The sequence below is a fragment of the Uranotaenia lowii genome, chromosome 2 (assembly GCF_029784155.1).
Source record: "Uranotaenia lowii strain MFRU-FL chromosome 2, ASM2978415v1, whole genome shotgun sequence".
Lineage (NCBI taxonomy): Eukaryota > Metazoa > Arthropoda > Insecta > Diptera > Culicidae > Uranotaenia > Uranotaenia lowii.
The window spans coordinates 191,603,024-191,618,081 of NC_073692.1; the positions used below are offsets into that span (position 1 = coordinate 191,603,024).

General features: G+C 35.4%; 1 protein-coding gene across 1 annotated transcript; it reads left to right on the forward strand.

Moving 5' to 3' along the window:
- The first annotated feature begins 11,122 nt into the window (after window positions 1-11,122).
- Window positions 11,123-13,243, forward strand: LOC129742202 (uncharacterized). The gene is made up of 3 exons (XM_055734064.1): window positions 11,123-11,344; window positions 11,410-12,327; window positions 13,163-13,243. The coding sequence occupies exons 1-3, from the start codon at window positions 11,123-11,125 to the stop codon at window positions 13,241-13,243; spliced, it is 1,221 nt and encodes a 406-aa protein (XP_055590039.1).
- Window positions 13,244-15,058: the final 1,815 nt, after the last annotated feature.

The window sequence follows — 15,058 nt, forward strand, 5'->3', positions numbered from 1 at the left end:
TCTGTTTGCAATTCAATCTACTTTTTGTATTGAAACTCTTAACTTGACATAAATACAAAAACCCTACCACGTCTTTAGAATGAGTTTTTATTGAGAAGTGTAACTAAACAAGTTCAGAATTTGAATCCAACCATTTCAACTTTGAAATTTATTCATCAAGTACTAATTTTATACATCAACAAGTCGGAAGCCATGTATCATGACTCACGATGGTCATCAGAATTAGCAAACAAAATATAAAACCTAGCATCCTCTACTTAATTTCTTGAAATGTTGATCTGCAAAAAATCGTGCTGATAGGAAATATTTATCAAGAAACCAATTTCAGTCTCAATTTTAATTTGTGTTTCTTGTTCTTCTATAAGCTCAAAATCACATTCAAAATCGTATTGATAAATTACACAAGGCCACAATATTTGCATCCTTCAAGGTGAAAAGAATTTTAAAGCTAATTTTGTCTAATTTGGGTTCTCTGGATTTAAATATGCAATTTTTTATAAACTTTTGTTTACTCGATTTGCCGCAAAAAAATTGCTGGAAAAGTTCAGCAATTCCAATATTGGCTGGAAACCGGCAAACATTCTCCGTCTTGGTGATTTTTCCAGCACTTGATCTTCTTTTCTGAAAAACCAGCAATCGCTCTGTCAACCTGGCCAAACTTGAATTTGTTTTTGCTCATTATTTTTCGATGCGAAAAGTTTTTGACTCCCAGTGATGGAGCATTCAAACCAAAGGAATATTTTTTTTATGTCCAATACTTAGCGAAAGGGTGCTTAATCGGAATAGCGCATGGCACCCTTCCAAATAAACGAATTTCAAACCAATACTTATCGAAAAGCGGCAAACCCACTGGCAGATATTATTTAATTTTGTTATAAAAAATTAAATAAATGGCGCTCAAGAAAAATAAACCAACAAATTTCTTTACAAAAATATGATTACCACGGAGGTTTAAATTTAAAATCCAATTTAGAATCCAATTTAGAATAAATTGCGTAACTTTACATTGAATAAGATTAGCTAAAGAAAACCTATCCCAGTGGTATCTTAATAAATTTCAGGAAAATTTTAATTTAGAATGTAATTTTTGACGAAATATGATTATAATTCAGTAAAATTATGTTTTTTTTCTAAATCTGTTAAATTTAAAATCTGCAAAATTTTGATTTGTTCTGTTGACAAAACAAATATGCTAAACGTCTCAATAAAATAAACTTATATGAAACTATAAAAACAGTTTTTTCACCGTTTGATAAAAAAGGTTTTTTTTTAAAATAAAATAAAAGAAAAGCAAATGGTGGTTACTCAAACAGAGAAAATATGTATGTTAATGTAAAGCCCTTCAAAAGGCGATGCACAATGGGGAAAAAAGTGTACAAACCGCGAAGAAATTCAATATCTTTCGTTTTACATGACACAAATCTATGAAATTATACTTTCCTTTTGTGTAAATTTCCGGACAATCGATTGAAAATAGTTTAAAACGCCGCACAAGCTTGCGAACGGAGATATAGTGCCATTTTAACCCCTAATTCCCCTATATTTTGTGAACATTCCAGAAAAACACTGGTTCGAACCAGAGAATTTTGAACAAAAACAGGCCTATCGTGTGTATTTTTTTCTGAGGAATCCAATGAAGGCTATTTTGGCCACCGCACGCTTTAGAAAATGGAGTTATGGCTGTTATTACCCTCAATTCCCCTATATTTTTCAATAACTTCTGAGAAAAGCTGGTTCGGACTTGGAAATTTTGAACCAAATGAGTTGTATTTTGTGAATTTTTTTTCCGAGGAATCGAATGAAGGCTGTTTGAGCCACCGCACGCTTTGAAAAATGGAGTTATAACTGTTTTACCTTCAATTCCCCTCAATTTTTTAAATTGTTAAGAAAATGCATGTTCGGACTTAAAAATTTTGAACCTTTTGGAACGTATCTTGTGTGACAGCCATAACTCCATTTTCTGAAGCGTGCGGAGGCCAAAATAGCCTTCATTGGATTCCTCAGAAAAAAATACACACCATAGGTCTGTTTTTGTTCAAAATTCTCTGGTTCGAACCAGTGTTTTTCTGGAATGTTCACAAAATATAGGGGTTAAAAAGGCACTATATCTCCGTTCGCAAGCTTGTGCGGCGTTTTAAACTGTTTCCAATCGATTCTCCGGAAATTTACACAAAAGGAAAGTATAATTTCATAGATTTGTGTCATGTAGAACGAAAGATATTGAATTTCTTCGCGGTTTGTACACTTTTTTCCCCATTGTGCGATGATTTAAGTTATCGTTATTCAGTCAGTCACTCAGGTTATTGATGGTGGTTTTTCTAAGGGAAAATAGCGGGAAAGTTTACCTGGGATTCTAAAAATCTAGATAGGAGAACTGGAACTGGAAAAATTAGGTCTTCTTGAAAGAATTTAATTATAGAGAAATTAAAAATACGATAAAAAAAAGGAATTTTAGTCAATAAATTTTGAAAAAAATTCAAAATGTTACGTTTAAAAGAGAGTGATTTCCTAAAAATATGATTTTTTTACTGTAACTTATTACTGTGGTATAGATTTCTCAGTGATTTTTTTTTTTTTTTGAAAATGGTTCATATTTGTTATGAATTTTACAAAAGCCTCGAAAGCTGTTCATTTTTGATATTATCCATAATTTTCATAAAAACTAACTAAGACTTAGTTATTTACTTGATCAGTTTTGGCTAATATTGTACGTATTGTGTTTAAAAAATTGTGTTGAACCTCCCTTCAAACTATTCAGATAAATAATGTATGGTTTTTTGTTTTCTTTCCATTTTTCGATTTCATTTGTCAATAAGTTGTTATTATAAAAGAATGACGTTTACCTTGAATAATTTTTGAACACTACCCAACCAATGCATATTTTTTAATTTTTAATAAGTGATATTTTGAGTGCGGCTCGCCGGAAAGATTATAAATTCAAATTAGCTCGTTGGTTCAAAAGGTTGCTCACGCCTGTTTTAAACAATTTCTGCATTTTTAGGACAAAACCATAATATTTTGAAATAAAGGTTTCAAATAAATTTTCAACTTTCCCCAAGACTTCATCATTAAAAATCTAATCGCTATGCAGGTTTGTATAAATTTAGTTAAATGAATTCAATTTTTTAAATTTTTATTCAGTAATTTCAGAAATACATGAAATGTTATCTTCCTAAATTTAAAAAAAAATTGTTGAATTTAACTTTTTCAGATTATGCATCATCAACTTTAGAATGCTATTCCCTTATTGAATGAAATAACTATAAAAAAACAAGTTTAGAATCATGTTTTTTCTTTAACGTAGATTTGTTATTTCATCAGTTATCAATGATTGAGTTCACTTAAAACTGATATATTTTAAGGATTTTAGACTCCATATCACCAAAACTAAAGGTGATAACCCGAATTTGACAAAAAAATTCGAGTACAGGACGCGTAAATATACCAAACCAATCATTAAATCAAAGTTACCAAAATGCTGATCCCTTGAATTATTAGTTACATTCTATTAATAAATTTTGAAATTGATTGAAGCGTTTATAGAAAAAGAAAAAAAAACCTTCGAAAATTTTAATAAACTTTTTTTTTCATCTCCATATTTTGTTTTAATTTTCAAATAAATGTACCGAATTTCAAAGTTAAACTATTTTAATTTTATGAAAAATTATTCATAAGTTTGTCTTTATTTTTTTATTCTGAAATTTTGTGTTCTGAAAACAAAATCTTCTGAGGAGCCTTTGAAACTAAATTTTTTATAACAAAATCATAGTTCTACCTTCTGTCCTTTCCAGGACAGGACCTTATAATTCAATTGAAAGCAACAAAATATTCAGAGTTTGATAATTTAAACTTTCAAACCTTCGATTGGAAATTTATTGAACGTTTCATTAATTTTCGTTTAATTAAATTATGTTTTTTAATCGTCCATTATTTTTAAATAATTTAACAAAAATTATTCGAAGTAGCAACTTGAATGTTAAATTTTAATGCGCAATGTCAACTAAATTTGTATAATCAATATTGACAAGAAAAGTTGGAATTCATTATTTTTATTTTTTTAATCAGTTTCTTATTATCATTTCCCAATCTGTACTTTTTCAGTATAATTAAATATGTTGTAATATAAGCAGGTTTATAAAGTTACTAGCTGACTCGGCAAACTTTGTTGAACCTGTGTTTTTGAGATTTTTTTTATATTTTAGCACTGTTCCTTAGTCAGCCTTCCTTTTGAGTGGATAAAAGCAAGTGGATAGCTTGTGTCAGAAAAAAAAACTCAGAATTATAGATCAATATACAAATAAGTTACGCTAACTTTTGGTTAGAGAACTTATTTTCCTCCGGTAACTTAAGAACGCTTAATCTATCAAGTTTCAACTTAGTTTAGCTATCATTCCTATTCAAAAACTCCTATCTGATCAAGTATTTTGAAATTGCTGAAAATTGATTTGAACAGAAAATGGATCTTTTTTGCTGGAGTCGTCATAAACTGATTTTTTTTCGATTTGTGTTTACATTTGTATTTAAATATATTGAAGTTTTCTTTAAGCCTGATCGTCAGAATAGAATATTAAAAAATGAATTGGACAAAACCAGAACATTTAAAGAATAATGAAAATAAACTTAATTTTTCTTTTTCGTTCATTATTTCAGATGTCATTTTTTCGGACTTTTTACTAAATACACTAATTGAATCTTATTGCAAATTGGCAGAGCTGAGTTAGACGAATATTTAACAATTCAGGAAAAGTGTTATTCATCTCATTTCACAGCAACACTTTTCTAATCAATATAATGTTTGAAAATGCCTTTAAAATTTGTGTCATCATTATCTTTTTTCAATTTTCATAAAGAGATGGCAAATTGCACTATAAATTAGGAAATTTAAAAAAAAGAATTTAAACTGTCATGTTTTTGGATTACTTTTCTCTTAGCATTTAAAACCTTGAATGAAGGCAAATCTATTTTGAGAATTTGGAATAAAAATTCAAAACAATCACAAATTATTTAAAATTTTAGTTTATGATCGTAAGAAACTGTAATCCAAACAGTTAGATTTAATTCTGAATTCTATTTTCAATTTATATCAATATTCTGAATTTGGCTTTATGTAAATTTATTTTTTTTGGCATATAGGTGCCCGTCCGGAGTATACGTGTTCACCACATGTAGACTTCGGACCAACCAGATTTCATTATATAGATTAAGGTAGTGCCACCTCTATCCCGGTACTACTTCTCCTGAATAATGAAATGTTGCGGAGGAAAGTATGGTGTACGTTAATAAGTTTTCCTCGCAAAAATGCTCTTTCGCTCTTTTTAACATCTGTAAATTTTCTCCTCACTTCTCTATCCATCTTCATCAATTTCAGAACTACTTTTCACCGATTTGCCGAAAAATAAATTTACAAAAATTAATTAACGGTGGTTAACTTATCTTAAAAATTTATTTTTTTTAAATTTTAGTGTTTTGGCAGCTTATTTGAAAGCTTGTTGACTGTAGGGTAAAGTAAGAATAGCATTATATTGCTTTGTACAGCCAATAAGTGTGTAGATTTAAAAATTTTGCAAAAACATGTCATGAAATTATTGAAAGTTCCAGAAAGCAAATCCTGCAATTTTACAATACTTTTCAATGGATTCCGATTTTTTTATTTTGAAATAGTTATAACTTTTTTCATTAAATTCTTTGCTTCTTCTCATGTTGGGAAAAAATGAAGCTTAAGAATAGGCAAAATCAATAATTAGAGACCAACTTCATTTCAAACTTATTTGAATTTCTTGGATATGCAAAAATTTCTTCTTCCATACAAATTGTCAGACAAAATTGAACACATTCATTGGCTACATGCAAGATAAAAAATTTGGATTGTCTATTGATATGACATTCTTTTTTTCTGAATAAGTGGATATTTACGTTTAACTAATAATTTTAGTAATTTCTGTGCTCTGATTTATGATTTTCCGCTCAGAATTTTCATATTTTTTGCACGCAATGGTGATTTTCAATAATTTATTCAATATTTCAAAGACACTTCATATTTCCATCAGTTTATTTTTTCTACCGTCAAATCTTAAAATTGAAGTTTTGAAATTAATAATCTCGTTGAAAAAACATATGTATGTATGAAAGTCGGGCAACTTGCAATGTCCGAAAAGTGTCAAAGTCACCTCAACTGCTTAGGCTTTGAGAGACTACTTTTTATCAGATTTATTTTGGAATTCTTCATCCCGACCTCGACCATTTACTCAACATTTTATGCAAAGAATCTAAAAGCTGTTCTGAAAAAAATCAGTTTCTCTTATTTCGTGACGACAAATCTAAAAGAATTTTATTCCATGTCAACAGCGATCTCCTATTGTTATTAATATTGTCAGAATATTGTACAGGAGGAAAACTACGACCCCCAATCCCAAAAAATCAAAGTCGAAGGTTGGAAGACCCGAAATAATACTTATCTGATATGCAATTTTCTCAGAAATATTAATCTGTCGTCGAGATGCCGTCACTGCAGACATCTAAGTGAAGCTTTATTTGGCCCTTATCTTATTTTAGGTCCGAACTATCCAATTGTACATTGGACGGTTTATATGGAAGACACCCCCGTTTGTGGTTTATGCACCAAACTAACTCTGATTGAATATAAAATTTGATTTTGGATCCAGAATCAAAATTATGAAAAAAAAACTGTGATCGCCTGTCATCAGAATCCTTAATGAAATTCAGACTTTGAATTTTTTAATCTTGATTTTAAAATTTAACTTTGAGCTGAATCTGAATCTTTTATTTTGATTCCGAATCAGAGTACTGCCTTTTGAACCTGATTTCGAAATCAGAATTCCGAATTTGAAAACGATTTTAAATCTAAATTCAAGATAGTAATTTTAACTAATTATGAATCAAAAAGCGAAATTTGGATCATATATCTCAACCAGAATCTCATATATGAATTCTGAATAGTTGATTTTCAATGTGAATAATTTCTTCAGTTATTTATTCGAAATTCAACTTAGAAATCTTAATGAAAATTGGATCACCATGAACCATTCTTTAGATCCAATTCTGCATAAGAATCAAAAGTCAAAATTTCAAATCTTGTAAATGTTTTGGAATTTTGAATTGTTTTTTTTCCATACTCCGAAAGGATGAGTTTCGAACACAAACCTTTTAAATGCATAACCGAGATTCGAATCCCGATTTTACATCATTGGCTGATCCAATTTGAAGTTAAGTAACAATAAACTGGATTCTGAATCCGAATTCTTCGTTTACATGAGTTTTGATAAAGTTTACTCAAATAATTCAGGCGCAGTATACATTATCCTAATGTCTTAATTTAAATTTTTGTTAAATTTTGCAAATAAGGGGCAAAACTTTGGGCCAAATCAGGGCGATTTGGCGAGCTTAGTCTAATCTTATTCGAATTCGATATTCGGGACAAGATTTCTGTAAACAAGTTATTTTTATTTTTATTTTTATTTATTTATTTTTCTTTTGAAAAACAGTAGTAGAGTTATTGACCTGAGAAAAGATTTCAAGGTGCTGAGTCCAGATTGGAACTCTTGAAATAGTCATTCGTCCAAATTAGATGTGGAATTTGGAATTTTTCGTTTAGAGAAGAACATTTTGCTTGGTTTTTTTTTTTGGACTCTCATGGGGGGTTTAACCCCCAAAACCCCCCACGTTCCTACGGCAATGCCTGCCTAGACTATATGTTCGCATTACACTTTTATCTTAAATCTATCGACCTCTGTGTTTATTTATGTATCTCTTCCCTTTTTTTCTTTTCTTTTTGATTAGAAGTTTTAAATAATGAACTAAACAAAAACCTGAATCCAAAAAACTAATAAACTGGGCCAACTACAACGGATAACTCTGTATAGGAAGCGTGATCAACTTTTGATCAACACATTCCTAAACACAGCAGGCCAGTTGGACTGTGTACTGTCAATACACAGTCAGCCTGACTGTGTATTGACAGTACACAGTCCAACTGGCCTGCTGTGTTTAGGAATGTGTTGATCAAAAGTTGATCACGCTTCCTATACAGAGTAGTCTGTTGTACGGCAAAGGCGTACCACCACACTTTCATGCTTTCCAATAAAAATGCCCTAGACTTACAGTTTCAACACCTATCCAAACTTTATCCTACGAAGCTCATCTGATGCTTGCCTATCCGCTTTTTTTTTTTTTTTTTTGCCAGGAATTTACCACATTGTGGCATTCTTCCCTATTCCTATAGATTCTAGTTGTAGTGTCGAAATGTTTCTGGTCACGGCACGCAGGTCCGGCTATATGGAACAAATTGTTTCAACGGTGATCAAATCCAAATATTCCAGGAAACTGATAGTTCAACGGTACATAGGTCCGGCTTTATAGAGGAACAGAGAATCCTGATGGCATTCAAAACCGGATATTAGGGAAACAGTTTGTCCCAACGGCACGCATGTCCGGCTAATTAAGGAAACAGATTCGAGTGACGGTAGACAAATCCGGATGAATGGACAACTAGTTTAAATTTGGGATAGGAGTTTGGTACTTTTTAGAAATGTTATTAATTTTTTCTCTTCTTCTGGGCAATTGGATAAAATTTGGCGCAAATTGTCTGCCAGTTGGCAAAGGGATCTTTGATTGTCGTAGATTTGGCAGTTAACCAGTATGTGTTTTATGGTAACGGGGCAATTGCAGGCGGGGCAACTAGGGGGGTCTTCTCTATCGAGAAGGTAAGACTGAGTGATTCGTGTATGCCCGATACGAAGTCGGGTAAGTGCTGTTCTTTCTCTAGGATTAGGTCGGTCAACCCATTTTTGGGTGGTGTTTTTGACTTCCCTTAATTTGGCTGTTCGGTTTATTGCCCAGTTTTCTTCCCAGGCGAGGGACAGTCGATTACAGATGTCGCGATATGCATCTTGTTGCGGTATGGGGGTCGGTATTGGGTCGAGACTTGTGGCAAGCGAGGCGAGTCGGTCGGCAGCTTCATTGCCTGGTATGCCTGCATGACCAGGTATCCAGACAAGGGTAGCGTTCTTATTCAGGGCTTCGTTAGAGATTGAGGATATCCACGGATGCTTGATGTTACCGGCTTGAACTGCTTTCAGTACGCTAGCGGAGTCTGTGAAAATAGTAGTGGGGGGGAAATGATTAGAAATGTTTAGCAAGGCGTTGAGTAGAGCATAAGCTTCAGCACTGAAGACGGAGCACTGCGATGGTAGAGCGATGCTGCGCTGGTCGAAAGGGTCGGTAATACCACATCCGACTCGCCCGTCAGCGGTTTTAGAGCCATCGGTGAAGATGTGTGATGTTGATAAATATTTGTTGTGGACTAGGCTGTGGTAAAAAGGTAAAACTGTAAGTGGGTGTTGTCCAGCTTTAATTTTGAGAGAAAGGGATAAATCAACGTGGGGTACTTTTTCAGACCAATAACGGAAGGGAGTCGTTCTTCTTTGACAGATATTTGGAAGGGAGGTGTTAGCTATTTCTGAGAGCAGGGAGTTAGTGCGGGAAATTAAAGGGACTTCATCACTGCCACCAAAGGAAAGCCATCGTAGGGATTTAGATGTAAGGGATTTGGTGACTAGATATTTGAAAGGGTACTGTCCACTTTCAGCCATGATTGAAACTATTGGGCTGGTGACAAAGGCAGATCCAATGATACGAACGCATCGATTGTACAGGGGTTCAAGTTTTTGATAGACGGGAGGACCACATCTACTTACAAAGCCCAAGCCGTATAGGGTTGAAGGAAGCATCCAGCCGTGTAGGAATCGAAACAGGGAGTCGCGATTGGCATGACTTGGGGTTTGACTTAGGATACGAAGCATATTGATCTTATTGTTAGCATTTTTTCTGACTTGGTTGAGATGAGTTAGAAAGTTTAACTTATCATCAATCCAAACACCCAAAAGTCGGGTGCAACGTACTAGTGGGATGGTTTGACCATTCATAGTTATTGGGGGTAATTTATTGACCTTTTTCCTGTTAGGGCCAAGATGTAGGAGTTTTGATTTGTCGGGAGAGAACTGGAAGCCCATGGTTGGGGCCCACCTAGCTACCTTGTCTATGGCAGTTTGTAATCTTTGACGTGTGAGACGGGCAAAAGGAGAGATTGATATCAATAGGATATCGTCGGCGTAAACTAGAATTTTTATGTTATCGGGGATTATTTTAAATATGGAGTTTATTGCTATAAGAAATAATGTGGGAGATATCACGGATCCTTGCGGAACTCCGGTAAGCACGGATTTTGGGCTGGAGAGAGTGGCATTGACGAGGACTTGGATGGAGCGATTAGTTAAAAAGCTTTGAATATATTGGAATAGTCGATTTTCAATTCCCCATTCGCGTAAGGTGCAAAGTATTGCATTTTGATCTACACGGTCAAACGCTTTTGACAAATCCAAAGACAGTAGTTCGATATGTTGGCTTCGATTTAAGGCGTCATCTAGAATGGCTTCAAGGTGGCATAGGTAGTCATCTGTAGAACGACCGGGCCGGAAAGCGAACTGTCGATCGTCCAATAGGTGTTTTTCATCGAGAATAGTGTTCAGACGATGGTTGACTAATCTTTCCATGATTTTGCCAGTGCAGTCGAGAAGCGTTATAGGGCGGTAGCTGTCAATACTGTTAGGATCTTTCTGGGGTTTGGGGATTGGAATAACCAGGCCTCGTTTCCAACCGTCAGGAATAAACCCCTGGTCCCATATATTATTGAATATATCTAAGAGAACTGTTTTGGCCATAAGAGACAAGTTTTTCAAGAATGGGTAACCTATATCGTCAATTCCGGAGGAGAGACCGTGAACTTTGTGAAGGGCAGAGAAAAGTTCTTGAGGAGTAAAATCGGAATTGTATGGGCTATGTATGAGGGAGGTAGGATTAGGAGAAGGGTTGGAATTGGTTGATGGGCGGTTTTGGTTGGGAGGAGGGTTAGTGTTGGAAAAGTGAGAACTGACAGAACTGAGACAGCAGTTCAGTTTCATCTGTGCTACAGTTAAGACGTTCATTGGATTTGCTCTCGAATTCGAATCGAATTTCTCTCACCTGTTATAGATCGACACCCGTTTTATTCTCTCGTCATCTTGTGAAAATTTTCTTCATCTTCTGACCGCGTTAGTGTCAACACCGAATGGCGGAAGCATTTTCGCCATGGGGGGATCCTGCTGGCCCTTCCAGTAGGAACTCTAGAACCCTGCCAAGCTGGCTGGATCCTATGGACAAACACGGAGAGGTACAATACCTCAACCTCAAAGCAGCCAACGATCAAAAATTGACTTCGAATCCTTTCATCATTTCGAAATCAATCGATCAAATTGCCGGTCGCATCGAAGGAGTGAGCCCGCCGATGGAGGTAAAACTTTTCTACTACGGGTCCGAAGCAAGCAGCAAGTTAATAAGCTGCTCAAAATGAACCAGCTTATTGACGGAACACCCGTTTTCGTGGAATCTCATCCTACTAAGAATACCTGCCAAAGTGTTGTATCGTGCCGCGAAGTCGCCGACTTGAAAGAGGAAGACATCTGCGAGGCGCTGCAAGACCAGAAAGTTGTGAAAGTTTATCGTTTCACCCGAAAAATAGAAGGAAAAACCACCCCAACCAACACTCTAGTCTTGACCTTCTCCGGTACAGTACCACCAACGCACGTCTGGTTTGGCTACCTACGAGTAGCCACTAGACCATACTACCCCCGTCCCATGCAATGCCTATTGTGTGGAAAATTTGGTCATACCAAATCCAGATGCCCTAATCAGCCAATTTGTCCCAACTGTGGTGGAATTGACATCCACAAAAACTGCCCCAATCCACCACACTGCAACAACTGTCTTGGCCCTCATCCCACCACCAGCCGATCATGTTCCAAGTACCTTGAAGAACAAAGCATCATCCGTATTCGAATTGACCGCGGCCTTACCCATTCTGAGGCCATTAAAGAATACAAATCCCGAATCAATTCCCAATCAAACCTCCAAGCCCGTATCAACAACATTGCTTCAACCGAAAACAACCTTCAAATTAAAACTTTGGAAAAGCAAATCGCCGAACTGCTCAAGACCAACCAGGAACTCCAAGCCAAAATTGCAAAACTGGAAAACCAAATTTGCCGAGATACCGATGATTCTGACTCCACACTCACAGATACCAACAGCAACACATCGATGGACACAACCGACGACCCTCCCAGCAACACCTCCACCCCGAAACGCGGAAGAGGAATCGATTCTCCCGAATCGGTCTCGCCTATCAACAAAAAGACCAGAACTCCACCTAGCCATCCAGTTCCGAAACCAGTCATCCCCAACTTTGCCAGTAAGCCCAGGACCGTTCCAGATAAGGTAACAACATCTCCCATCCCCCTCTCAACCAATCGGTAAGTGTTTTTAACTCATTTTCTTCCCACTGCATTCAAATATTTAGTATTCCATATTTAGCTCTTATCTTTTGTCATGGCCACTAATAGTCATAATAGTTGCAATAGTCCTACCCATAAAAGCACAACCATTTTTGCCATTCAGTGGAACATCTTTGGTCTCAAAACTCGTCTACCCGAAATTCAACTCCTAGTTTCCAAATTTTCGCCAATCGCTATAGCCCTCCAAGAAACCCTAATTCCAGATACAGCCATTCACCCAAACATAATCAAAGGTTATCAGTTTTTATCAAACAAAAGTCCTTCCAATCCGTACAGCAGGGGCGTTGGCCTAGGAATTAAAAACGGTTTTCCATTTACACCAGTTACAATTCAATCCACCCTCAATGTTTTATGTGTAAGAATTGAAGCTCCAATCAAAATTTCTGTCGTTTCTCTCTATGCCTCACCCTCCCTCCCTTTCCAAGATTATACCAAAGGTATTGAAGACCTGATTTCACAAATTCCAACTCCGTTCATAATTCTTGGGGATTTTAATGCCCACTCAACTGAATGGGGAAGCAAAAACATCGACAGAAGGGGAAACTTTATCGAGGATTTCGCTCAAACCAACTATCTTAACATTCTAAACGATGGGTCACCTACCCGACTATGTCCACACACAGGCAATTCCTCCGCAATAGACCTTAGCTTAACATCTGGTTCCTTAGCATCCAAATTCAAATGGAAGGCACTCACCGACTGTGGGGGAAGTGATCACTTCCCTATTGTGATTAACCTTGAACATCCCTCTCCAATAGCCGCTACACGTCCCCGCTGGCGTTATCAAGAAGCTAACTGGCCCGAATACCAAAATCATGTTGACCATCTCCTTTCCCTAAACCAAACCACATCTATCCAGAGATTCAATGAAATTCTATTAGAAGCAGGCTCCAAATTCATTCCCCGCACTAGCGGTATTCCCGGTAAAACTGCTGTCCCCTGGTGGGGACCTGAGGTTCGAGATGCTATTAAGCAACGAAGAAAAGCACTAAGAGCTCTTAGACGTTTACCTCAGAATCATCCTGATAAACCCACTGCACTGGCTCTTTTCAAAAACGCCAGATCCCTTGCAAGATCTGCAGTACGAACCGCAAAAAATGACTGTTGGTTGAAATTCTCTGAAGAAATTCATCCTAATACCCCTTCCAAAGTCCTATGGAGTAAAATTAAAATCCTGAATGGTGAACCTCGTAGAAATCAGTACCATCTTCTACTTAACCGACAGTTTACAAATGATCCCTCCCTCCTTGCCGAAGCCTTCAGTTCTCACTTGCCTATCCGCCTATTCTTCATGCCTTTACAAATTCTTCTACCTAGCGTTTCATCTCGCCGCACGTGTCAATGAACATATTAAATTAATAAATTTATCGGCGATTAAAACTTATCATAAACCTTCAATTGAAAATAAAGAAAGAAATATAAATTAAGGTGAATTATGAATAACAATCATTATCAATTTTCTAACTATTTTTAATCATAGTTAATGTTTAACCTGATCTGGCATTTATTTGAGAATTCGGATTTTTTTTTCAAATCTGGTGTTATATTTTATGTATTCTATTTCCGTGAATAAATTCTTATGTCCGAAGCCTTATTCGAAATTTTGATTTTCATTATATTTTTGGTGTTTCGGAAATTTTGATTTCAAATTTGAAAACTAGACTTCTTGGAATTTATTTTCAAGCAAATTTCTAGTTCAGAATAAGGAACATCATTTAGAATATTGGACATGAATAATTTAGAATAATTTATCAATGACTTACCGGAAAAAGTATTGATTTTTTCTGATTCTGATTCATTCTGATTTGTTTTGAAATTGTCGATTTATTTTATCAGTAAATTTTATTATTTTTTTGTTTGTGTGATAATCATAAATAGAAATTTTTTCAATAATTTTAAATGTTTCAGCCATTTCAGCTAAAAAATAAATACCACATCACATTAATACCATATCACAACCACATCAACACCACATGTTTGAAAACATGTGGCATATTCGTTCACCGTTAGAAAAGATGTCTTATAACATGTCATCATCTTCAATATCTTTCTGAATTCTCGATGGAGCTTCAAAATGTATTTGACAAAAAATCGATGGCATTAGATTTAATTATCAGCATAATTAAATCGAGTTTAAAAGGGATCTGTCCTTTTGATATGCAAATGAGAAAAAAATGTCATTGGAAACTCGAAATCACCGACAGAATGGTGCCATTATTCCGCCATAAAATGTTACCTAGCGGAGATTTTTCTTTTATTTTTCAGCTCATTTCCTGGATTCCTCCGCCGACCAAACATCACAAAAAAAACGACGCTGGGTAAATGAATTAATTTTTCCCTACAAAAATCGAATTCACCCTCAGAGCATCTATTTTTTTACTAGATTGAACAAAAAGAGGAAAAATTCGCGAAAAACGCAGGAAAAAAAACGGCATTAACGCTGGAAGGGAGTCTGGAACAAGTTCTTCCACTCTCCGTAGGTCTATGACTCAGGTTTTCATTTGAGAAACCAACCACCTTGTCCTCTAAGATGAATGGTTGTTCGATAGCGAGAAACAAAAATACTTTTAACAGCATCAGCATCAGTATTCGAACGGTTTTTTTTCTTGTGTGTGTGTGGGAAGAAGAATAAAACACGTCTTTCAGATCTCCTT